Raw genomic sequence first — 26,793 nt, 5'->3', positions numbered from 1 at the left:
GTGGTGGGTACGATGTTGTTTAACACAAAAAACGAGTGAGAATTTCATATAGGGAGGAAAAGGAGGAGTTAGTATAACTCCTGATATAACTACAATAAAAAAAAAACATTTTTAGGGATAATTTTGCCTTACAATATCCACCATGTACATTTCCAACATGAATGACTTATAAATATGTGTTTTAGGACAAACTCACATCTCATATCTTTAGATATTTGTTACCATTTAAAAATGCCCCTGCCACTAGCACTAGTACTCAAATAATTGTAGTTTGTCTACAATGGAGCATTTTACATTTAACCACTCTGTATGAATGTTTATGAGCTTTAATAGTGAGGTTTAACTGTGCAGAAATCTTTTAAAATCTGTGAAATTACCTTTTAAGCACCATAACTATTCATGCATCTACATTAAGCATGTCAAGACTATGAATTTCACAATGAAAACAATCCTATAGAATTTTTCAGGGTCAAAAAATGGAATGATCTTGACTGACCAAGACAATCACCTAACCTGAACTTCACTGAAGTAGCCTTTAGTTTGCTGCTGGAGGCATAAAGCCCCTGAAACTAGCAGTAGAGTATCCAGGGAAAATGCACAATGTTAAGTGATATCATCAGGGGCCCACTGAACAGCCCTGGCGATGTGTGTTTAGGTTCTCCAGATATGCTGGCTTCCCTCATGAAAAACGAGGGTCACTTCTGGAAGTCGCTTCTGGGGTTGGCTGTCTGGCCTTCTGATGGCAGGGTGGCATCAAAATAGAAGAAGAAAACAAAGAGTTTATTTATTGTAAAGTAATTTGCCTCACTGGAGTCAGTATATGAACCAAGGGTGTAGTAATAATTCAATGAGCTTGCTTAAACTCATCATGCTGGCCATGCCACTAACTACATAAGGTTTCACAGAAATGGTAACTGACATGCACTTAACATGCTGAATGGAACCTAAGGAACCAGAAACACCACACCATTGTAGAACAAAGGTGCAGGTACAACAAATGGAATGCTACCCTAAGTTCCCCATGGCTGCAGTCTGCACAAACACGCTACCAACAAGTGGTGGACACCAAAATATTAAAGCTTAAAGTTTAAATTCTGCACTTTAAACTCATAGTCAACTTAAGTATAGACACAAGTCAGCAAAACTGTCACTGTCCAATTACCTGCACACCTTGCTGTGTGAGTACAGCGTGGCCCAGAGTGAGTTGTTAAAGTCTACATTGCACTGTGCAGATATCATAGGGGACTACACCCAAGAACAAAAGCATGACTCTCGTAGAGCAGTGGGCCAGAATGAGAATAGGCATTCACTCTTAATTTATTGTAGATAATGACTTCTTGTGTTTTTCTGGCTTTCAATGGGGAAATTTACTGTCTATTTGAGAATGATTATGTACTCAGAGCCAGTGCTCTGTGCTGAGTTGGAGGGTCTACAACCACTTACTGACTTGAAAATATTCAATTCTTTCTCCTTGCAGGCAGCACTTGTCTTCTTGACAAATTAGTTTCTGGGGCGAACAATGCGGTCACCTCTCAATTAGGTTTTTGTCTTTACTCAGGACTTGTGCATTGATTTAGGCCTAGGCTGCTAGTATAGGACTTGGATTAAAGTCTAGGACTTGAAATGTAAGTAATCAATCAATCAATCAACAAACAAATGTCATAATATTAATGTTTAATGATATTAATTAATTTACATTTATTATTGTTGTTTTTATAATATAGACACTAGTGTTTACCATAATACTAAACAACAATCAACAAATCAGTCAACAAACAAACATTTAATTATCCCTGCGAGAGAAAAAAAGCATACAACAGAAATATATAGTAGCTGTATTGTTTGTTGGTATTATTATAGATCAAACGATTACAATAGCATGAATTATTACAATGAATATGATAATAGTAGTACAGTGTTATAATACTGCCTTTTGTTTTATTATTTATAATGAATCAATGAATCAAATAATGAATGAATGAGTGCATTTATTTATTTTCATGTCAAGACTTATTATCTCAGTCCATATTCTATGAAGGGCAGTTTGATAAGGGTCAAAAAGACCGGCTGCAGGCGCTGTGTCGCATCGCATCCCCGAGAAATCGCATCAATGGACCTTCATGGGAGGCGGAGGAGGAGGAGGAGGAGGAGAAAACGGGCGTCAGTGTTTCGTTCCCCGCCTGTATTCGGGAGAACGCGGCCCATCTACATTATGATTGGCTAGTGGGTCACACAGTCAACTCAACAACCATCCAATCCTAGCACCGGTGCCGGAGTTTGTCCAGCCAATCCCAGCACAGGGAGGCGGGACTTGCCCGAAAACAGGTGCTGTTATTGACGTCACTGGCTGTCATGTAAACTGTTGAGGCGAACCATGGTAACAGCTCAGACTTGAGCAGTGCAGCAAAACCTCGCACATTCCGCCTCTCTCTCTCACACGGTACAACTGAAAAACCCCACTGGCTGGGATTCACACGGCTCATGGGGTAAACTCGAGCATAACACACATTTCAGTCTTTTCAATATTTTTTCCACGCTGAGAGTCCGTCTCTGCGGGCGAGCGGAGGAATTTCTGAAACTGCCGAAACCTCCGAGGCTTCTCATGTCTTCTTCATCCAGAGGTAACTTAACGCTAGCTAAGATAAACGGCTAAAATAACAACAACAACAACAACAACAACAACAACACCGGCGACAAACATGCTTAGCTAGCTGTTATCCGCGAGGACTCGCAACAAACAACAAGGGACGTGTTTTTTCATTCACGGTTCAGTCTAACCTCCATCGTCCGGCCAGCGCTGCGATCGTGTTAGTCAGGAGAAATGACTGTTTTGGGTTAACAGGGCAGGTCGGTGTGTTGATGTAGCCTATTTTCGGCTTGCTTTCATACAGCAAACAGCAGCTCAGCCCCCCTCCGAGCCTGCTCTCGGCGTCTCTGCCACTGATATTTAACACGTTCATAGTAACAGCGTTGTGAAGGGTTGTGAAGATGGCGACGGGAACGGGTTGGCAGCAATACTACAGCCCTGCTGGAAAATACAGCACGTCCACATCCACCTCCACCTCCACCTCCTCACCCTCCTCCATGTCCTTCCAGTCGGGAATAACCCTGGAGTACACCCAGGACCTTCACCTCAAGATGAGCAAGAAGATCGCCCAGCTCACAAAGGTGAGGTATTCAGTCATCTTTTTAAACCGGTGTGTGTGAATGTGTGTATGTGTGTATGCAGTGAGTGCCTACATGAGCATGCGCAGAAGCCCATCCCAAATGAAAGCACTGTCACGTTACACTGTCTGGAGTAATACTGTGATGAATCCTTAACTCAAACTAAGTGGCCAGAAGACTCCCTCTAAACGCCCAAAGGTCCAGAGTGGCCAGAATGACTCTCTCCAGTAAATTGTACTCCTCGCAGACACAGGTGTTAAATCTTTCCAAGTTTTAGCTAGGAGGATATATAAAGACCTCCGACTTCGGGCTGTGGAGCAGTGAAACTGCATCCTCCCATGCAGTACTTCTGAGATGAGCTGAAGCAGCGTTTGAGAACCAGAGCTGATCATCAGACGACATCACTGTACCTGATCTCACCGATGCTCTTATATCCTTTTCTACAAGCTATTACTGCAGCAAAGAGGGACAAACCTCCCATTATTACCCTTGATTTCAGAACAAAAACAACAGACAATGGATGCATACTGCATGAGTAGGCTGCTGTGATTTGTTGACTTCCTCAAACTGGCCCGGATAGACCTCTACGCAAGGCTACTTTAGGTCCAAATGAGCCATGCAGGTCTGGAAAATGTAAAAGTCTTTCAGCATCAGATCATTGGGTTTTAGCATCTTCTCTCCCCTGTACCAATCAGATTGACCCTAGATGTGTGACCAGTTGGCAGAACGGTAGAAAAAAAGGTGCTGGCAAAGGGACTTTATTGATCTGTCTTAGGCAGTAAATGTGTGGCAGTTATTTGAAGTCTAAGCATAAAGTACTGTAGGCCTGTTATTTTTAAATAAGGGTGTTTTGATCTGGGAATATGTGGCCTATTGAGAGTTTGGCCTGATTCGTTGTCTTCCTTCAAGCGTCTGTGTATAAGTTTATGATGAGATGAGATGATGACAGAGTTTCTGTATTGATCTGGTGTAGGCAGGTACTGTGTGGCATACACTCATAACTTGCTTATTATATTGTCTTAACATTGAGCTCATAAACTATTATTTCAGAATCTAAGCAAAAATACACAAAGGACATACAAATTATATGCCGATGTTTCTCATGGAATTGGCAGATAATTGCATGAAAACTACCAACACATCATTGCCTTTAAAAATGACAGATGTATATATTCTTAATGCAATATCAGGATAATATTGACAGCTGTGATAAAGTTTGGTATGTATTGTCATAATATGACAATTTATCACAATACAATAAAAATATTGTTATAGTCATACAAAATATTATTTTATGAGTACATCATCAATATTGTCCGTGTTTAAAAAACACTGACCAGCTGAACGTTTGAAAATGAATGAAAATGAATTCAAAATTTGGATAGCTGTTTTTCAACACTGCAGCTACTGGAGAATGCATGACAGAATAGTGCAATAAATAGCGGTTATCGTGAAGATTTCTTTAAATATCGTGATATGACATTTTTACCATATCGCACAGCCCTAACTGTGGTATTACCTTTTTATATCAACACATGCTCAGTAGAAGGTAAACCATTGTTAATGCATTCTTTACACATATGCTAGCATATCTTCTCTAATCATCTATGTTTAGTATATTTTCCACATGATGTGATATCATGGATAGAATGGTTTAACAGTCCCAGCACTGTCATACCTTATACTCCTGACTGTGTGATAGCTCGGCCTTGCTTTATCCCATAGTGCTGTCAAATTTTACTGTTGCTGTTACCCATTTATTGCAAGCAGAATACATGCCGAAATCACCAGATACGTGAAGTATATTACAACCAAGTTTAAAATGTGTATAACCCAGCTGAACAGCATGTTAGTTTACTCTGTTGTTTTCACACACTGAAGTCCCAACGCCTCCTCAGCACGTCTGCTATACTGTGAGTCCATATGTTGTGTTTTTTGCTCATGCGCTGCAAGTCAGCTGACTAGGATGACAAATAAATCCTTAGGGCTCTGGATGTGGAACGGAGCAGCAGGAACTGTCACAGTATCATCAAACATGGAGGCTGAGGCCATGTCTCCTAAAACGGATGTAAAATTTGACAGTATGGGGAAAAAAGCATCACTTGAGGCTTCTTTACAAGATCTTCATCTTTAGGGCCCTCTTACTGCCTGCATCTACATACAGATAAAATACCTGTGATGGAAGGCTTCCTCGTTGCATTGCTTTGTATAGCTTGACAACCCCTCAGGCAGCAGTGTTTGACAAGGGTAGTCAAGGTTATTTTTTTGGAATCTTGCTCCAGAGGCACAGCCTTCCAAGCATTAGGCCATATTCATATTTTACGCATTTTAAGTTAAGTTAGTTTCGAAAAAGCCTTCCTCTGTGGGGGATCAAAAAACAAAATGTAATTAATAGATTCCTCTCAGGATTTTTTTTTCTCCATTATCAGCAGCCTGACTGGACTGTGGAACGGTGATTAGAAACCCCCAGCCACTTCGGCAAGGGTTTTATCACGCCACAAAATGCACAATCCAACCTTATAGAGTTCTGTAGCTTTTACACAAATACACAAGCTTTATAGAGCTGCTAATTTTACACAAATACACTGGAAATATGCACTTTATACATATATTCTTTCTTTCCCAGAGCTATTGTATTATTTGACTGTCCATGTATATTCACAAACTTTGATCGGACATAGCAAAGTATTTTTACTTTACGTTTTGAATATGTGCCTTGTGTTAATGTGTGAAAGTGTTAATGTTAATATAATGCATGTAATGGTGGGGCATAACGTTGCACATATTGTCAGGTTTCATGCCATTTTAAATCCTGAGCTCAGGATTCAATTCAATTTGTCATCTTTTTTTTATGAAAGTTTTTGCAAGAGTGAGAGAGCCGTATCGGTGATGCAGTTCAGTACACTGTTTCTGTTATGTATGCAAAAACCAGGTCAGCCAGGGTCAAAAACATGGGAATACAACACAGGAGAAGGCATAGCTTGAAACATAGTCACAATGCACAGAGACTTCACATATAGTACATAGAAGAAGGTGTATATGTATAGGGGGGTAATAAGTCCAGAAAGTGGTAAGGGAATATTGGCTTTACTAAGTTATACCATAAGTTATCATATTTTCTAAGAAGGATTAGTTTCCTGTTGCCCGTTTCCTCCACTGACACTATTAGTTCTTCTTCACTGAACTTTTCTAAATGGTTAGTTTGATTTAGTTTTGCCTCCATTTGTGCCATACTGTGCATGGATTTAACTGAATAATGTCAAATACAGAAAAAGCCATAATGCAGCATAAAAGGCTGTATTACTATGTGTCTACATAAGAACACAAAGAAGAGTGTCTTAAGAAAATAATTTAATAACTTTCTTAAGAGAATATTTAGTTTTTTAGAGAATTGCATTTAAGAACAATCTTCTTAGTGTTAATCTTAAGATTCTTTGTACATTTGTTCTTAAGAAAGCTTTTGTGAAATCTGATGCTTTTCCTGTAAAACTACGAAGCCTGTTTACTAAGAATGAGCATTTAAAAGTAGACCATCCTACTCAACCTACTCAAACACCCCAGGAAGAAACACACAGCTAACTAATCACAGTGTGAGTGTGCTGTGTCAGAATAGATTTGTTACAGGATCAGATGCGATTCATTGTTTTTTCCCTTCTATATCCAATCCCAAGCATTTTCTGTTGATATCGACCCCACACCAATACCTGGTAATGGAATGGTGCCTTCTCAGGCCATGATCGTTTATGCCTTGTGTCCAGCTGAGGACCCTACCGCCAAACCACTGCTCTGAAACAAAGAGAAAGTTATCCCTCTGTGTTATGTAACCTAAGCGTATAATATTTTCACTGCAGATTACGCAAGATTGATGGCTGCATTATTAAGCATGACCGAGTCGCCGTAGGCAGTCAGCATTGTCATAAACGCGCCCAGTTTCTTGTAGCCACTTCTTTCCTCATTTCTTGTCCGGATGCTGAAATACGATGGAAGGTGCTATTAAATCATCAACATCAACGTGCCAGGTGGGTCTCTGCGTGTGCATGTGTGTCTGTCTTAATCCAGGGGTTAAAAATGATCTGGAAGGCCACAAGCTGTCCTGGGGCCAGGCAGATGGCGTAAGCCTCGGGTCTTTAGAGCTCCCGTACACAACGTGTCTTTTAGAAAATAGAACCCTCACCCAGATTATGCACAGCGGTGGCACGGCCTCCTTTTGGATTTCGCTCACGTTACTATAAGTGTGAGCTGCCTCGCAACCCAATTAGAACTTGTTTTCTGTAGTTTACTCCTTACACCACTTAGGTGTCCCAGCCAAAGCCTGAGGCTCTGTAAAAGGAAAAATAAAACAGAAAAAAAAACTTTTTATCTGCATGAACCAGATGAAATTACTTTGCCCCCCCCCCCCAATTCCTTCTTCCCCAGCCGTTGTTTGGAAATAACTATATTTGAAGTAATCCTTGCTGTGACACATTCGGAGGGAGAGCATTTAAGAATTTCATGCACCACAGTAAGTTCCCTTTAAGCTGGTTTGTTTAGAAAATAAGTCAGCACTGTCAATGTGGGGTGACAGGATTAAGGCATTCATTTTGAAGCCTTTTGTAAGACAATGTGTATGCTGAATTGCAAAAGCTTTGCAGTATAATTGCATTTCTGCATCCATGCATCTGAAAATGGAGGACTTAATATATTCAGCAAAGCGGCCATTATAACCGCTGTTTCATGTATGAGGCTTGAATTAACCCCTTGAACCACTGGGCTTATTATTCAGTTACTAGGGGGTTAGTTCAAGCGCTATGTGCTTTTGTTAGGATTTCTAAGGATACGTGTAGGATTTTAATTTTTTTCTTCTGTCCTATAAAGAATTGGTCATAGCAAACTGTAAGTCCTAAAGATATGAAACTTGTATCTTGAAACTTTTATTGGTTGTAGTCATTCCTGCTACTACTGGCACATGAGATAAGACCAAGGGGGGCGCTGTGGCACAGGGTAGCGTTTTCGGTCTTGTATCTTAAATCAATACCTTAAGATTCCTTTTTTTATTGATCATTTAGCTCCACCCACAACAATGTTTTGCTAACTTGCATAATGCGTTAAATCTGCTTTAGTCCCAGATCCACAGAACCTCGATCCTTAATGATCATTAACCTACGGACATTTGTAAACAACATGGCAGCTCACTTATCCTGCGTTTTATTTAATAATTTTATTTCTGAAAAGTGATCAAATACTAAGATCAGTTTCCACACAGAGTGACAAACTATTTGAGCACTGCTTCATTTTAAAACAGTCATTTAATAAATGTTTGACCACTAGTCTGACAACAACTGCAAACTGCTCTGAATCAGGAGAAAGAAGCTGGTTAGCATTATCTTAAAATCTGCTCACCAGAGAACAAACTCAGTTCTGCTTGACTGAAAGCCCACTTTTAATAAGTATGCAAATTTTAGACAGCCCAGTATAGCTGCTGTTGACTAAATGCTGAGTTACCAACACAAGTGTTGACAATAAAGAGTTGTGTCTGAGTGAGGGAAGTTGAAAGTCTGGTGTTGGGAGTAACAGAAAGGCAAGATGAGACTGGTTCTGCTGGGTTTGGACTCGTAGCCGGCTATCTAGGCTTAGATAAGCTAGCATGACGCCACAGCTCATATTGCCTCATATCTAAATGTGCAAAGTTGAGTGAAGGTTGGCTTGCTCCCCCTTTAATTGGACTAAGCATGTCGCTAAACTTGCAACTGTGGTGGGCTTGGTTTTTTACCCCACATTTTGAGATACAGTTAGTATATTTAAATACCACAGTATATGGTATTACCTCTAAAATCCGTTTAAAATATCAGATTATCTGCTGACATTGATTCTGGTATCATTGTGCACCCCAACATGGGAGTCTTAAAAGTAGCCAGTTAAAGAGGTCTATCCAGCTCAAAATGATTGATCATTTCATTCATGAGTTTTACCTGTGGGCTTAGATGCTTTATAATTATTTCATATTTTGCAACAAAGCTAATTTATTGGGCTGGAAACGGAATGAGCAGGCTTTGAGAAGTGGACGTGACTGTTTGGAATTTAGCAGGTTTCATTAACCTTGACAGGGTTTCCTCTGATTTTCACATTGCCTCGTCTGATCTCATTTAGATTAGCTTCCGGCTTGTGGCTGTGCATTAATTAGTGAAAACGTGCGGCTCTTTTGGCAGCATGCAAGCCAGCGCTGTGTGATGTAATCAGGTGTAAACAGGCAAGCTGATTTGGCCCAGATGACTTATTTGTTTGGTTTGATGCGAAGCACTACAGTGGGCACAGTCATAGTAACGTAGCCTTTTCTAGAGGCTTTAGCTTCTTGGGAATATTGCTTCCAGGCATGGAGATTCTTTGCATTCCTCTGTCAAAAGCTTGATCATCAGTGACAGAAAACACAGAGCATCCCTCAGCTTTAGACAGGCCTGTTATTTAGTTGAGTTTTTGTCAACACTCTGTACTGCCACTCAACACTCTCCACCTCTTCACTGGAGTAGAATTCCTCCACACTGCTATTAGAAGGAACTCTAATAGGGGGACGAGCATGAGCGTGATTGTGTCAGACGCAGGCGATGACAGTGTCAGCGCAGGACATGGGACGTCAGCACAGGTCTGGACGTGCCGAACATCAAAGCCTTGCTCGTCCTTGCGTGATCTGATGCTGTTCTCTCCTCCTGCATGCCTGCCTTTGCGCTGGGCAGACAAACCAGTGGGTATAATCCACTGCAATCGTAGCCCTTTTAACCCTGTGTTTGGCCCACTGAGCATTCTTCTCGCTCTGCAGCATCAGTGTATGTGTAATGGTAGACATGAATGGCCTGTGTTATGTGCCATGCTTAAACTAGGAATATGGATTTTAATTGATATGATAACTACTATTTGTCGCCATGGTATTACCATATAGTTACATACATATTGCTGATTTTTAAAGTGCTACCACAAATGTTTGATTGATCTGCTCCAAACTAGGGGTGTAAGAATGTATTGATCCATTTGAGTATTGCAATATTATGTTTTGCAGTACTGTATCCATTTTCATTGATTTTTAATGAGTAATTTACATGTGAAGATTTGGTTCTTTTTGGCTAGTAGGCAAGTCATTTCCAGTCATAGGCTTTTATCTTTATGGGGATAGACCAAAATACTCAAAACTGAAAGTCACTCTACCGTTTTAAAAACATATTTTAAATCCTTGATCAAATCTGATAAACACCTTTGTGTTTAAACACTAATTGCTAAACAGCAGTGTTGTACTCTGTCTTCAGACCTCCGCTTTTTGTTTACTCAGATTTTAAACATATGATAGTGTGTTTTTATACTAAATATCGCCTTATAGTTTGCAATATAATGCAGTCCATTGAATCGTAACCCCTATATTGTGTTATGTATTCTATTGCCAATTCCTTAACAATGCACAGTCGTCCTCCAAATAAAGAAGGTGTGAAAGCTTCCTGATTGCAACTAATTAGATCCACCTGATTCCCTCTTTCATATACTATTGAAGGTGATGAAGCCTTTCAGGCTTTCTCATCCATTTGCCCCACTTAACAAGCATAAGTTATATGAGAAACTTTTAGAAGAAAGAATTTCCTTGAAGGTTCCTCAAAGCACCATAATAGATTCCTCTACAGTTTCTAATTGAACCCCTAAAGTTTTCTCAAGGAACTTATACTTTTAATAGGCCAGGAATTCGGCATGGTCCTTTAAAAATGTTAAATCATGTTATTCAAAAACACTTTCACGGTTATTGTGGTAATATGTCATGCGGACAGAATTCGCCAGTGGTATTGAATAGATTTCTGCTATCCAAACACTATCCCATATGTAGTACAGTATTTTATTTTTCATTTTACTTCATATAATCAAACAGGACTGATTACACTCTCTGTAATGAAATCTGTTTGTCAGTGTTCTTAAAGCTCTATTGACAATATCCTCAACAAAATGTATCACAATACCATAAAACATTGTCATATTGCCCACCTCTACAGTCCGTAGTCTATGTGAAAGCTTGCCTTGCATTTCAGGTAACAATGCTTCAAGTTATATGTGGTGGGCAAGGAGACTAGAAATGATCTGAGTGCCTGCCCTGCAATTATTATGAAAATATAACATGTCATGACATCTTATATGGCAAAAAAATCTTCCTAAGTGAGAATCCTTTCTCATTTGCAAGTGCTTACACAGGGACATTCTGCTGTTATCGCTGTTTTAGGTTTTGCTTGCCAGCGATATAGTAGATTGTATATAGTCTATAGTGCACAAATTTATATACCTTTAAATACAGAGATTCTGTAGAAATCATACTTTTTAGGATTTCTTAAACATAGAAGCTTAGAGACGTCATTGACTAAACAGGACTGCTGATGTTCCCATCCTATTTAAACATCCTCTAAGTCCACCTTCACCTAATCGCCTCCCAGCGAACCAATTGTAGCAGAACATTGTGAGTAAACACTTTTAATTTTGGTACTTTTTCTCCCTGAAAGAAACGACTCCTTGCGGTCTTGTGTATAATGATAAGTAATTGTTTATCAGGCCATATCTGACTAGACATTACAGACGGCTGGCAGACGGAAAGCTCTCAGTGCTTGTAATGGAGCAGTTTGAAGCAATGACAGTGTCTGGACATCGACTAATCTAACAGATGACGCAATGCTTATGTAAATAAAACAGCATTGCTTTGCAGAAGACAGAAGACAATGACACAGACAGGCCGCTGGCGACATCCAGAAGCGAGATGAGATTTGATCAAACAGGCAGAGTGCGGATAGTGGCAGTTAACATCAATTAACATACCAAAGTGGTAGTAGATAGTTCTCATGAAAATTCATTGTATAATGGAAAGAATAGGCTAAATAAAGAAAAACTAAATAAGGAAGACCTTTCATTCCAAATCCAGACTAATAATAGCTGGCGTTACAGTAGGGGATACTGTTGGTACATTGCAGAAACAGTGAAATATATATATATAAATAAAATATATATGCACCCCTTACGGACACAAACGTGCAAATGCACATCCAAAGCTTGTCTAGTCCCTGTAGAAAAGTATTGCCAATAGAATAGGACTCTCTGGAGCAGATAAACATGAACTTATTGGCACCATGTCCATAAAGCCCCCCCAGCATTGAGCTGTCGAGCACTGATACTGTGTTTTCTGGAATGATGGTGCTCCACCCAATTCTCAAATCACATGCTCACACAGCAGTGCTCCAAAATCTAGTAGAAAGCCTTCTCTGGACAGTAGATACGGTTGCTCCAACAGAAGCAGGATAAACTCTTTTTTAAACCCATTAATTAAAATAACTGCATAAATAAGCAGGTGTCCCAATACTATTGTTCATATAGTGTATCAGTTGTCATCTAGCCAGAATGTTTAATGGAGTATAATGGAATGTTACTCCACAGCAATACTATAATGCTATACATTAAATACATTAATATATATATATATATATATATATATATATATATATATATATGTTGGTAGCTTACAACAAATTGCTCTTGAATTATTCACAAAGGAGTAAACAGATTGACCTATGACATCTGTTATTTTGCCAAAAATATACACATAGTGTGGAGTAATGGAATTGTGAGGTCAATCCACAGGTCAGAAGAACAAGAAAAGATACATATTATTGTGGTACATTGTGGTATTTTATTTTATATATTGCGATACTAAAAACATTATAGGAATTGTCAAGTTAATGATCCAACAGGTCATGATATAAATAATGCACTCTGCGTACTGAAGAATGGAGTAAATTAAATGATATTGGGCAGATATCATCAAGTAAAATAAAATAGTAATTAGTCATAATTGGACATAGAATAGTTACACAAAATATAATTAGTCATACAAATAAAACTGTAGCAAAAAATAGTGATGTACATTTTACAATTGGTCTAATTATTCAAAAATAGCACTATGGTAGCACTCTCAGTGCAGTAGTAGATGTGGTAACTGTCTTCTTTGTAGATGATGTTTCCACATGTTAGTATGTCTGTGTAACATGGAGAACAAAGTAAATATAGATTTTGTTAGTTGGATTCGTTAATGTAGTAAGAAAAGTTTTGTAAGTCTACTGGCAGTTGCTTTCTGTTTCTAGTCAATAACAAAAGGGATGAATCTGTTATCCGTCGTTTTGCAAGAAATGTATATATAAACGTAACGTATGTAATTGTGCAACAATACATAGTATAAAAGATATTCTATTATGGGGAAGCCAAGCAGAATCGGTTCTGGGTGCGGGCTAAAACACCCTATGAAAGGTGAGTTCAGTCAGTTCATTCAGATTAGATGTCAGTAAAGATTTTTAATTTAATTAAACATAAACCAATGTTTCAAACTATAATCACTGCTTGCATCCTTTTTGTTATGTTGTGTACAGGCTTTTCCCACAATTTTTTCATCAGTCCCTGGTGTGTATACTTTGGAGCACATTCATGGTGTCTCTGCCCCTCCCCCCCACCACACACATTAGAGCTGCATAATGTTGCACTAATGTGATTGTGCTTAATTGCGGGTAAAGGTGATTTGACCGTCCAGTGTGTTTTGTGTTACAGTCTACTCTGCCTTGTTTGTTAGGCTGCATGAACACTTGTGATTTGTCAGTGTAGCACACATTATGACAAGTCCTGTGATTCATAAACTCACACTTTTGAGGAGTTAGTGGAAGTGTTAGATTGTTATGCAGAGAGTCATTCTGCTCAATGAATGCATTCATGTCTTTTGACATTATGGAGACAAATGGACAATTTATTTTTATATTTCTAACACTTGTACACACACATACTGTCTTGTGCAAATGTTTGGGTGCCTTTGGCCCAGTGATGTATATTGTTGTTTTTTTTATTCAGTTGAGTAGTATTAAACACACCCACTGTAGATAATCAAACATAACACATGACGAAATTGCTTCTTTTGGGTTATGTGGGGTTGTGTTGTGGTGCTGCCAGTGGCACTGGCAGTATTGCACTGCTGAAGAGAAGAATGGATTTCACTAGCTACCAGCAAATTCTGGATGCAAATGTCAAACCATCTGTGAAATGGATGGAGCTGAAAAGAAGATGACAGGATAATAATATAAAATATACTTCAAAATCCACCATGGACTAGCTGAAGAGACACAACTGAAGCTTTTGGGATGACCAGGCCAAAGACCAAAGAACATCTCTAGAGGCATTTTGCAATGAAGAGTGGAAAAACATTCCAGCAACAAGAACTTTTAGCTGCCACAAGCTGTGTTTGCAAGCTATGATTTCTGCCAGAGAGCATTACAAAGTCCTCTTGACTCTGTAAGGTGGCCAACTTTTAGGCTATGTTTAGACTGCCAGCCCAAATCTGATTTTTGGCATATTTAGATTGTATCCCGATTGATCTGGGCAGTTTTTCTGGGCAGCCAAAAAACACATAAAATCAGATTTTTAAAAATCGGATCCAAACCACATTTGTAGGTTTGAAATGCAGTTACAATCGGATTTGTACAGATGTGTTTCAGTTTTGACGCTCTGGGCACTCTAATCGGATTTCAAAGTTTCTTTTGCGTCACTCTTAACGTGACAGGCAACGTTGCATATGAAAGCAACTTCTTAGCGCCTACATTGATACCACAGCAACCCATGCAGTCTGGGGCTGAACACCTTTTTGTGCAACAGGCTGTGAGACTTCCTGACCGAGAGACCACAGGCAGTACAGGTCGGGAACAACACATCCAGCACCATCACACTCTGGCCTGATATCACTATGTGATAGAAAGCATTTGGGGGTCTGCTTCAGAAAGCACAGAAAAAACAACCAATAATTGCGCAAGAGATCAGAATACCTGAAGCTCTGAAGCCACGGACTGACTTCTCAGTCTGAAGGTGAAAGAGAAGGAGGAAACCTGTTATGTGTCACGAGGAGATACGAGTGCCGTTACACGCAGTGCCACCTACAGTTTTGGTATCGTTTTGGTATTCGACTCGACTCGACTTGGTCTGCAGTTGGCACAGCAGAGACTCATTCACTGCAAAGCACTGCCCCTGGCAGTCAGCAGGTATGAGACAAACGCACATTAACATTCACTAACCTTCTCAAGCTAAATCTCACCAATCCTAAAACTCCACTACATCTCCTCTGGAGAGTTTTTAGTGCTTGTGCCCAGAGTGTTCGCAGTCAGAGTGAGTTGTAGAGGCGGGCTGATAGAAAGGCTCTGGCACTGCATGGTTTATGAGATGTCTGCGAATGCAGGCACAAATGGAGCATTCTGTACACAAACTGAGGAACAGTTGTGAGGTACATAAACATTGGCAGTATTAGTTCAAACCAATTTACTATCACTCAGCTTCCGTGGGAAACAGAGCGCTGTGTGGCATGAAGAGTTTACAGCGCTGACTTTACTTCTGGCTAAAAATAGTACAGAGAGTCCTGACTTGGGCCTCCATTCATCAGAGTTCCAGTCAGCTTTCTTTGGTTGAAAACTGGAAAGGACACACTGATCAAAGTGAATGAGCTCCCAATCACTGACTGGGTATTTACCTTGGAGACTTAGCCGATGTGCTGGCATGATAGCACAGAAGAGCTGATTGCCCTTGTGGAGTCTGATTAAAAGAAAAAATAAACTCAATGCCATTGAATTTTTATCTTCATAAACCATATGGTGGAAAGTTCTTTTTTGCTCATCTTCAGAAACACTACGCTTTGTGCACTAGGGCCGGGGTAGAGTTGGGCCGAGGACAAGATCAGGTCCTGGCCAGGTAAGCCTGTACAAGCCTCCCTCTGAGAAGAAGAGTGTCTAAAGCAACACAAACAAGACAGACTAAAACCCTCACAGATATGGGCACTTTTTTAACAATGTCAGGCATTCCTTGAGACTGCAGCATGGAAGTGGTGCGACTCTTCTGCATGATAATGTGGCTGCCATTTGGTAAAGTGCACTGTAAAAAAGGGAAGCAGGAGAAAGGGTGACGGAGAAAATGAGACAGTAAGTGAGAGGGAGAGTGAGAGAGAGAAAAAAGAGAGAGAGAAAGGGAGAGACATTTGGTAGAGCTCTGTCTGAGCCGCAGGTGGAAGGTTTGCGAGTCAACAGCCATTAACACTGAACTTTGTGATGTGAAAGGCCAAGTCAGATCGGTTCGCTCTCACTCTAATTGGGACGTTTCCAGCTCTGTTATCTTGGACTCCAGGGAGAGAGGGCGTGAGGGGAGGGGGCGAGAGGAAAGGACAGTTGAGGAGAGGCGAAGGGCTGTCAACATACACATGAGAAGAACGAGTGAGGGTGGCGGCTGCGGTGAGGGTGCTACAGGTTCAGTTAGGCCTGATAGTGTCAAAGGAGACTGATGCTGTGTCTCATTGTAAATATATCCCCATTGTAAAGTTAGTAATAGAACTAAGAGTGTAAATCTCAATTACAGCTCTTTAGAGTGTAAGTATGATTCAGAACAATAAAAAAAGTAGGACTTTACAGTAGTGGAAGTATTTTATACAGCTAAGGATTTGCATGGTTATTACATAAATGCTGGGCAGTAGTCAAATAAAGAATGAAATAATGAAATTATTATACATGTTTTCTTTGTGCTTCAACACTGTTAACCCTTCAAAAGAAACATGAAGTGGGACAGTTTTGCTTGTATTTAAGACTAAGTATATTACATTATTTTTATGCTGTGCTACAATGTAACATGAGTGCCTAAATGTGAGTGTGTTGCCAAGAACATGTTGCTAAGCACAAGACAAGTAGAGTTCAGATATGTAATTTTGCACAGTTGCATCTCTAACTAGAATAAATGTGAATAAATGTGTAGGAGATCTTCTACTTCTACTCATCTGTCTCTATCTTATTTAAAGAGACCTCCATTAATCAAGTACACGGGCCACAGGCCTATTTTTATAATAGTAAAGAGGTTTATAATTGTATACATCTGTTTGCAGCTACTTTGCCTTTAATGCTACTGACGTATTTGTATGCTCTAGCACCACTGCCCCAGTTTACCTTGTTCATGAATTATAATATGTTCAACATATAAAAAAACATTTTTCTTTCTCTGTGATTACAACGATATCAAACCATCAAAATGACTCAGAATATGCATGTTTAATAAAAACCAGGACACTAATGCTGAGTTTAGAATCTCTCTACATAAATAGTGCAGTACATAGTATGTCAGCCAATAGTGCGTCACTATACAGTGTGTCAGAAGTGTATGGTTGTATGAGCTCAGCTGAGCGCAGATGCAAATTAGGCCTCAAGCAATTAGAGTGAACATTTTTTTTTATTTTAAAATGAACAGCTTGTTTGTATGCAGGTTATTTAGGCCTGATGTAATACCGTAAGGGGGTAACTTGTCATTTCAGTTTAGAGCAATTTAGTGCATTTGGAGATGATGCTACCATAATAACGCCTAGGCAGTCGACAGTAAAATACATAATGTACTGTGTAGGAATAGGGCCTGTAGACACAGCATTAAACTGAAGCGCTTGCTATCCCTTCTACCGTGAGCCGCTGCAGCACAGTGAGGACCAAGCTCCAGTAGAACACGTCAAACTAAATGAACACAGCCAGTGCAGTGGGAGAAGGAAAAATGCTTATCTCCAGGTCTTCTTGCTAGGGGTTTGTGTCACTTTTCGTTTTTTTTTTTACCCGACACAATGATCCAGTGATGTGATAACACAACATGATCAGCGAGGGTGGTGGGCGGCGGAGCCAGCGGGGTAATAGGCAGCTTCCCCGGAGGGACTGGCCTTGGCTCTCCTGTCTGCACTGCCCTGGTTCAATAATGCATGCAGCCCCATCATCCAGCTGGGCTGCTCTGACAGGAGAAAAAGCCCAGAGTGAGGCCAACAGCAGCAGCGGCAGCAACATTGATTTATTTATGCTATCTTGTTTCACATGCTAATGCTCCGTCTTAGACAAGCAAGGGTCAGGTTTTACTCTCTAATACAAAAGTTTGGGAACCCTTAGACAAATTATACATTTATTTAATTGAGACAATCTTTAGCTCATCAAATAAAAAACACATTATTTTCAGCAAATCCTAATGTAGAGTTACAGTGTGAAAACCATCAAAGTGGCCTGTGTGAGACTACGTTCAGACTGTAGGCAAATCGGATCTGGTGGGATGACTGTCCGCACTTATTTGCAAGTGATCAGATTGGATTTCCATGTCCGGACAATAGTAACCTACCTGTCCAGTTTGAGAATGAGCTGTTGGTACATGACAGTGTTGAATGCCAAGCTGAACATAAGAATATTTATTGTCAAGATGTGTGAGGGCTATATGGAAGGCAGTGGAGATAGCATAATTGGTCGAACGATTAGACAGATATGCAAACTGGTAGTCATTGAGACTGGAGGTCGATACCTTCTTTGGGATAGGGATGATGGTGGTGGCTTTGAAGCATGTGGGGATGATTGCCTGATTCAGCGACATGTTAAAGATGTCCGTGAAGACAGCTGCGAGTTCCTCTGCACAGTCCCTTAGCATCCGACCAGGTATATTGTCAGGACTAGGGGCTTATCGGGCGTTGATCTTGCTGAATGATCGCCTCACACTGTCCGAGGACATTGTTTGAGCACTTATCCGAGAGTCCCAGGAGATCAGTCCCCTCAAGGCCAGAGGAACCAGAGAGGAGATGTTAAACCCCATGTTTAATGCACATTGCACCTTGTAGTATAATATGGTTCACATTGGTGAAGATACATAACGCATATTTCCATATTTCGTTTTCCTGGTCTCGCCTTTAAAACAAAGTTCACCAGTTCAGGGCTGCCCTTTGGACTTTCATTGGCCATAATAATTTTCACAAGATGCATGCAAGCTGGGGATGGAGATTCTATCATACACTATATGGACAAAAGTATTAGGACACCTGCTTGTTAGTAGTTTCCCACTAGCTCCCACTAGGTTTATTTGCTCCAGAGAGTCCTATTTTAATGACAGTACTTCTCTACAGAGACTACGCTGTGTGTGTGTGTGTGTGTGTGTGTGTGTGTGTGTGAGTGTTCATTTGCAAACCTGTGTCTGCAATGAATGCAACTTAGTAGCTGAATGCATTCATTAAAATGTAGTGTTCAAAAACATATAGTGTATCTAGATAATGAGCAATGACAAAACTATTTCCTATCTCATCTTCTCCTCTGAACTGTCTTTTTCCTCCCCAGTGTCTAATTTTAACAGTTAGATTTATTGTCCTCCAGAAATGTTTTTTTTAAATGATATTGTGCTCTATAATAAGAAGAGGTGGAGTTAAGTGATGGACCACTAGGTTTGTATTACATTTTACATATTACGAGCTTACCGCTGTCAAAACAGCAGCTGGTGGAAGTGATTCAGAGGGAATTTGGGGCTGCTGGATGCATAGACCTTGCCCAAAACCTGACACACTGTCAAGGACATAGTGACATCTTGGACCACCTAAAAAGGCATTACGTTGGTGGACGGATGTGCTGCAGAAATAAAAAAGCTCAGTCTTCCAGCACTTATATTGCTGTGTCTACTGGTCTGGTCTCAGTCGTTTTGTTGCGTGTCACAGACGTCCTCTGAAGTACCCCTTGTGACTGTGTGGGCATTGTGAAGCACCACTACATCCTGCCAGTCAGCAGGTATGAAACAAAACGCCAGTCATGGGTGTAACTATGGAAATGTGAGTAGTGAATAAAAACCCAGATCCTGAAGGAAGTCTTTTTTGTCTTATGAGGAGATGTAGCCTCAGTGACGTCACACCACACACAGTTTCACCCATATTGACTGTTTTGGTGATCGACTCTGTCTGCAGTTGGCACAGCGAAGACTCATGTACTGTGAAGCACTGCCTCTGGCGGTCATCCACTATCCACGCAAGCACAGTTACATCTGTAACTAGAGGCATGTCTGCTTTTTGATTTAAAGCCATATCCAGCAGCCTGTGAATTTTTTTTCCCCTCTCTCTCTCTCTGTTTGCCTTTGTTGATTTAATCTCAGCCTTTATCTCTTTAGTCTAATCATACAGCATCACTTTAGTGCCAGCAGATTATTATCAGCCATTGATCAAAGCTAGTCATTTTATCTTTATGACATTATAATCTCAGTACTTTTTCAAGTCAAAATTCCATTAGCCCTAATGGGCATTTTTATGGACTTAAAACTATGTTTGGTGCATCAACAAATTTGCAATGTAATTAATTTGGCCTGTAGTGACACTTAGATGTGTGATCTTTTCTGAACTGTATGTTCTACTTTTGTAGTAGTAGTGAGGAGTAGTAAGGAGTCTTAATGTAAATCACTGTTTGTCATAATCTATTGAGGAAGATTTGCAAAAAAATATTTTTGTCGCTGTGTGCACTGCGCAATACTGTCTTTACTCTCCAATTCTCTGATTTAGCATCTCTTCTAAATGATATCTGGCGTATTCCTTGCCCAAAGAATGTTAAAGCATATCATAAAATTGTAATCTAACTCATAACCTGCAACCCATATTTCTTTTTTTGTATTCCTTCATGGGACCTGGGGCTGGGCAAAATATAGTTAAATCAAAGGGCAAACAAAGGGCATGTCACTCAGAAGTTCCCTTTAAAACATATTTCACAAAGTTTATCCTGCGTTTCCTAAACAGATAACATATTCAACTGGGCATTTCAGAAGTCAAAACATGCTAACTCCTGATATTATATTGTCATTATCTTAAAATCTTTTAAATGCAAGTCAGTGAAATGTTGTTGTTTAGATAGAAACTGTGGCTTTTGGCATCTGATTTTATTAAAGGGGTCTCTATGATCACCTAAAACATTTGGAAATTGGTTGTGCATGACATTTATTTACCTTTAGCTTTACATATCTCATTTAACAGAGGCTTGGCTGAATTATGGTTCTTCTGGGTGAACTAAAACTCTTTACTGCTATTTCAGAAAGAATGTAAGGATCTAATATGCTGTTGGTCCTTAATGTGCCAACCAAACAGTCTCTACAAGACCTGTGAATGTGTCCTGGGGTATATGGCACTTAAGACATTATCACCAGATCCCCACTATGTTCTGTAAGTTGAGAGGTGGAGGGGGAGCTTTGTTTGGATCCGGGACTTTGGTAGCCATGTGATGTAAAAGAAAATGGCACTTCAAACAAACCCATTGTTGGCGCTTTCAGCGGTGGACAGGGTATAGAATTTGCACTCTGACCAATCTGCAGTTGCGCAGCCCAATACACAGTAGGGTGTGATGCATATTCCTCCTGTAACTGTCATTAAACAGTTCTGTGACTTGTGCCATAGTAGCCTTTATGTTGGTTTGCTCTTATGTATCTATGAGCCTTGAATGCCTAGCACTCTTGACGCAGGTTTGTGGTTTGTCCCTCATTTGACCACTGTCAGTAGTTGCTCACCAACTGTTTAGTAACTGTCTAATATATCTCAGACCTTGACTTCCGCAATGGAGAGTTATTTGCTTCGTCTGCGCACGAAAAAAATGTGCTTCAAATGGTTCTTTGAGCGATGTCGTAGAGGAACCACTTTTGGAACCATGACCAGCACCATGGCTGTGACCAAAATATATCCCTACTCTCAGTAATATTGCGCTACATAGAGAGAGACTATTCAATTTACTGAGTAGCACTGGAAATGAACAAATTCAGACACTTCCTCATCATCAACATGTGTCAGTTCTGGTTGCATAAACAATTGCAAGTGACTGAGCCATGTTGAAAATGTCACACACACACAAACTGAACTCTGAATTAAAGTCTGTAAAAGCATTGTGCAGTTCATCGAATAATAATCTTTGACCATTATGTTGCTTAGAAACATAAGCCTCCCATTAACAAACTGCATGGGAAAACATCTGAAATTCATAGGTATCACTGGCCTGAGTAAACGTTGTCGGCTCCATTTCGTTCCACTGTCTGTTGCTTAGGAACGAAAATCACAGTGCATTTTGGTCCACATTCAGCTACATTTCATATGAACTATCAATTACGAGTGCATTGTGGGAGATTGTAGTGCCTTCAGAATTGTGCTAGAATTACACTTTATAATTTGGACTCTCCAAGAAAAATGGCCGACATACATCAAGTAAAGGTTCTTTAGATCTTCAAAAGGTTCATCACATTTACACGCCCTTTTACAGACATGGTTCATTGTGGAACCAGAAGTGGTTATTTTGTGACCTCGCTCAAGGCGCTTTTATTTGTAAGATTATTTATAAATATATATATATATATATATATATATATATATATATATATATATATATATATGTGTGTGTGTGTGTGTGTGTGTGTGTGTAGTTTATCACCAACAGGCTAAACAATATCCAGATATTTTTGCTCACGGCACCCGTATCCCCTTTTAGCGTCGGCAATGCCACATCATTCTTATCTTTCTCCTCTCCTTTGCTTTGCCTCCTTCCTCAGGTGATTTTAAGTAGAATAATGAGGGAATGGTGATGCAGCAGACTAATGTGCAGAGAAGCGGCTGTGTTTAAAGGAAGATGTATTATTTCCTTGGGTGAGGACAAGAGCAATGCAATGTGTTTTTGATCTGCTCTGGGCAAAAGCACCGAGCCCTAATGTAGCTTTGATCCATGGCAACACTCATAGAAGTACGTGTGTGTTTGTGTGTCCGCACTCCTCAGGGCCCAGAAGCACTACTGTCATCAGCTCTTTACTTTCTGTAATCATTCTCTCCTCTCCACAGCTCTCTCTTGCTGCTACAGGGCAGATTTGGCCCATCTGGAAAATGCATGCAATTTCAATTACGCTTGACACCTGAATCAACCAATAGCGGCTGGGTTTTATTTTGTGGTAAAAGTCTGCTTATGTTCTCTGCTGAGAGTCCGCTATTGCTGGCAAAAAGCAAGGTCATGGGTTTTCCTTTTCTTTCTGAGCATATAAGGTCACAGTTTGAATGACTTTACCCGTGCCCTGTTGGAAGGACCTTTTCACCGCACATTGACATAAGTCTGGTGTTTTAGAAGCCTTTCAGGCCAAGGTTGATAACACCCTGAGGGGGGTGTTAAATAGCTTAGTCACTTTCCCCCTGTGGTTCAGAATCCTTTTTTCTGCACATTGTAATATGGAGGCTAATCTCATGGGCCTGATTTGTATTCACAGTATATTCGAAATGCTTAAACTAATGGAAACCATCTAAAATGTGAAACTGTTGAGAGACAGGGAGATGACTATTTCATCTTCAGTGCATTCATTATAATAAATAATGTGCCATTATATGTTTTACCTCAGTTTATGTCATTTTGTGCTACAAGTAGTTCTGCAGTGCTTCAGGCTGAATTTATTACAACATCGCATCATATTTTTTTACTGTTCCTTCTGATCCTACATTTCTGGACCCAGTGTTTTCGATTTAAAAGTCCACTTACTGACCCTCTTGAATAATATCTCTTTGCTGTGGATACAGTGAACAACATTGGAAGCTGTGCATGACGTACTTCTGATCTGTTCAAACTCACCACATTTCAAACATCTTTGAAGGAACTCTGCCAATGGACAAGGCTTATTTTTTATTTTAAGAGATTTACTGTAATGCCCACTGTAAAGGGCAATAAAACGTAGTGTAAAAAGAAACTGTTATTGACTGATGGAAGTTAACAGTTTTCCTCAAGAACTGCAGTTCATTATTGTATTCATAAAGCATGACTCTGGGTATGATTTCAATAGCTGTATTCTTGGCTGATAGCTGGAGGCTATGGAGCTGGGCTGCAGGCTGGAGTGTTGAGTGGTGCCACTGCTGTGTACCATGGACGTGCTCAGCCTGCAGCCAGCTCACAGTGAGGCAAGCCTGCCAGATAAAAGCACCTCAACTCATCTCCACTCTGCTTGCGAATGTCCCATGGCGTGGCTGTGCCCATGGGAGACCCCTTCGTTCATTTTGACATGTTCAAAGAGCCAGCTCAGCTGTAGCCTCGGTAACTTTGATCCCCTTCTAGCTGTGTGGACTTCTGTCTGAAGCGCTGGCCTAGACCTCCGATCAGGAGAGATTCAGGTTTGGGGTCTTCTGTTAAAAGAAGAAGGGTGCTTTTAGTGTTTGCCTTTTCAAAACGGAGTTTCTGCTATGAAGAATACCTCAGTAGGGTTTTTAAAGAGAAAGTAAGAACAGCGGGTCGGCTCTGCTTCAGGTTTTTGGGGGGGCATTGGAGAACTCTACAGAATAATGTATGTTATAGTACTCCACCTAGAGCTGGGATATCTACAGAAAAGAAGAGGGCATCATGGAGAAAAATGCAAGAGGGAAGATGAAGTTCATGTGCACCGGCAGGAGACGTTGAAACATTACTTGTGGCGCGCTCCAGTACACTTTCACTGCAGAGACAACACTGCCCACAGGGCTAAAAAACAAGTTTGGATTGACGCGGGCCGAAGTTACAAGAGCCGGGGAGTTCTCTGAAGCATTCTTAATCAGGAGGGAAAGGAAACAGGAGAAAGAGAAAGAGAAGAGGAGTGAGAGGGCAGAGAGAACATTTGCACAATCAGTCTTCATGAATGGATGCTGTAGGAAAAGCTACGGCTAAGGTCATTCTTGATAGCCAGTGCATAGCAGCACAATGGAATCTAGCCTCCGCCTTTATCCAATCCGTAACCGTGAAACGCGCACATACTATTGACTAGGGCTAGTGCGCATACACCACAGCAACTGGGGAGCAATTAGGGGGTTAGATGCCTTAGGTGTCAAGGGCAACTCAGTCGTGAATGTTAAGGAAGGAAACAGTTCTGTTCCTTTACTTCCCCCATTCACATTTCCTGCTGATCCAAGGGATCTAACTGGTGACCTTCTAGTCCCCTTTTTTTAACCTTCAGGCCACAGCTGATTCTGGAGAAACAGAAATGGTCCTTTGCATACAAGGATTTAGCACCCAACACAGCCTGTGTATTTGGACTGAGCAATATAGGCCAAAATAATTCCACGTTTTGGAGTTTCATTGATGCCAGAATTTTGATGCCCAAACCAAGTGTAGTATCACAGTGCTTGATGCCAAGCAACACTAGGGCAAAATATTATAAGTGTCCTTATTGTCTGAATACCAAGCTTAGTTCACATGTAATTCAGTCAATCAGTTCTTCTGTCAATCAATAGAAAACCCCTTAATATAAAGTATTTAACTTTGTATATTTCATAGTCTAATCAAGATACAAGACATTTTCATAAAAACTTATATGTAGCAATATTTTTTTTTCAGTTTTTTCATTTCAAGTATTGAGCTTTGCCTATTTCATAGTCTAATTGTCAAATGCAAGACATTTTTATAATACATATGTGTGTAGCAATATTTATTTTTTTTAAATTTTTTAAGTATTCAGCTTTGCATAACTCATGGTCTAATCATGATACAAGACATTTTTATAATACATATGTATGTAGCAATATTTATTTTTGGCAGGATAACTTGGAATAGACACAATACCAGAGCAGTGCCACATCAAAGCATGCCTTGTAAATCTATGATTAGAAAAGTATCATACTTAAGACCCTCATTCAGACCCTCAGCCTCTTCTAAACCAGATTTGAATGAAACATGCAGTTGTGAGTGTTTTAAAGTGCTGATGACACCCGGCATATATGTTCAAAACCAGCTTCTAATGGTGTAATTTAGCATGTCAATATACCATTTAACCCACGCCTTCCGCATGTTTACTTGTCAATTTCACAGACATTTGGTGCTCTGCATTTATTGAGGAGGCGCACATAAAAATAAATAAAATCTTATTTATTTTCACTGCATAATTGAAGACTATGTACTTGTGGTTTCCTCACATGGATGCGTGTGGCACTAGCTGCACAGCTGTTCTACAATCCAGGCCCAGATCACCTCTCACACTCAATTTCACAAGTGGATGGCCAGGGACAAACGATGACTGGCTTCATTCATCATCCCTGAAGCTCTGTCTGAGACCAGGTGACTGCATGCTCTTTGTGTTTGTTTGTGAGGGTGTGGCTGTGACCACACACACACACACACACACACACACACACACACACACACACACACACACACTAGGCATTGGACTGACAGCTCAGCCAGCTCAGGTATGAGGTATCAGTCAATTTTGTTATGTAGAGAATGCATATTTGACCTATTTTACTTAAAGAGTATGAATCTGCATTGTTCCTTAGTCCAGCTTTTTGCTCTGTTGATAGGGAGAAAAGAAGTCTAGCCTTTCACTCGACAGCACAAACAAACCAAGCAGTTAGGAAAGGGCAGGTAGTCAGCTATCTTTAGTGTAGAATGACAGTTTTATTTATGTTACATTCTTTGTTGGTAATAAAAGTCTTTTCCAAGTTGCATCAGCATAAGCCATTTGTTTTTTTTAAGGATTAACCTTTTAAATCTGGTGCCATAAAGGGTTCTTTGAGAATTTCAACAGTATTTTGGTCCACTAAGGAACTCTTTGGAAACTGATGATTTGTGTGAAAGATTCTCTAGGGAATCAGAAGGCCTTTATCATGGCCTATGACATTGCAGAGTGACCTTTATTCGTAAGAGTGTAGCATTATTAAATGCATAGTATTGTTTTGGATTATTATCAGTTTAAAATAATATAGTAAAATTTAAATATAAAACGTCTTGACCTGAGCAGCTACTGCCACTGCCACATACACCAGCTGCAGGACTGGGCATTAGGAATGGGTCCATGCGACCTTATAGACAATTACTG

The 26,793-nt window shown here is 40.1% G+C and overlaps 1 protein-coding gene across 4 annotated transcripts in view; it reads left to right on the top strand.

Moving 5' to 3' along the window:
* The first annotated feature begins 2,369 nt into the window (after positions 1 to 2,369).
* fam184ab (family with sequence similarity 184 member Ab) overlaps positions 2,370 to 26,793 on the top strand; it is a 146,117-nt gene continuing 121,693 nt past the window's right edge. Inside the window, exon 1 of one of the 4 annotated variants that reach the window (XM_072686274.1) lies at positions 2,370 to 3,168. In XM_072686274.1, coding sequence (XP_072542375.1) covers positions 2,989 to 3,168 — 180 coding nt within the window. In that variant the 5' untranslated portion in view covers positions 2,370 to 2,988. Of the gene's footprint in view, positions 3,169 to 3,888; positions 3,907 to 25,893; positions 26,034 to 26,793 lie in introns of those variants that run through there. The other 3 variants (XM_072686283.1, XM_072686310.1, XM_072686293.1) reach the window with 3 other exon arrangements.

Source organism: Salminus brasiliensis, chromosome 1 (genome assembly GCF_030463535.1).
Source record: "Salminus brasiliensis chromosome 1, fSalBra1.hap2, whole genome shotgun sequence".
NCBI lineage: Eukaryota > Metazoa > Chordata > Actinopteri > Characiformes > Bryconidae > Salminus > Salminus brasiliensis.
Note: the sequence above shows the minus strand (reverse complement) of the source record. Positions and strands in the feature narration are given on the sequence as shown.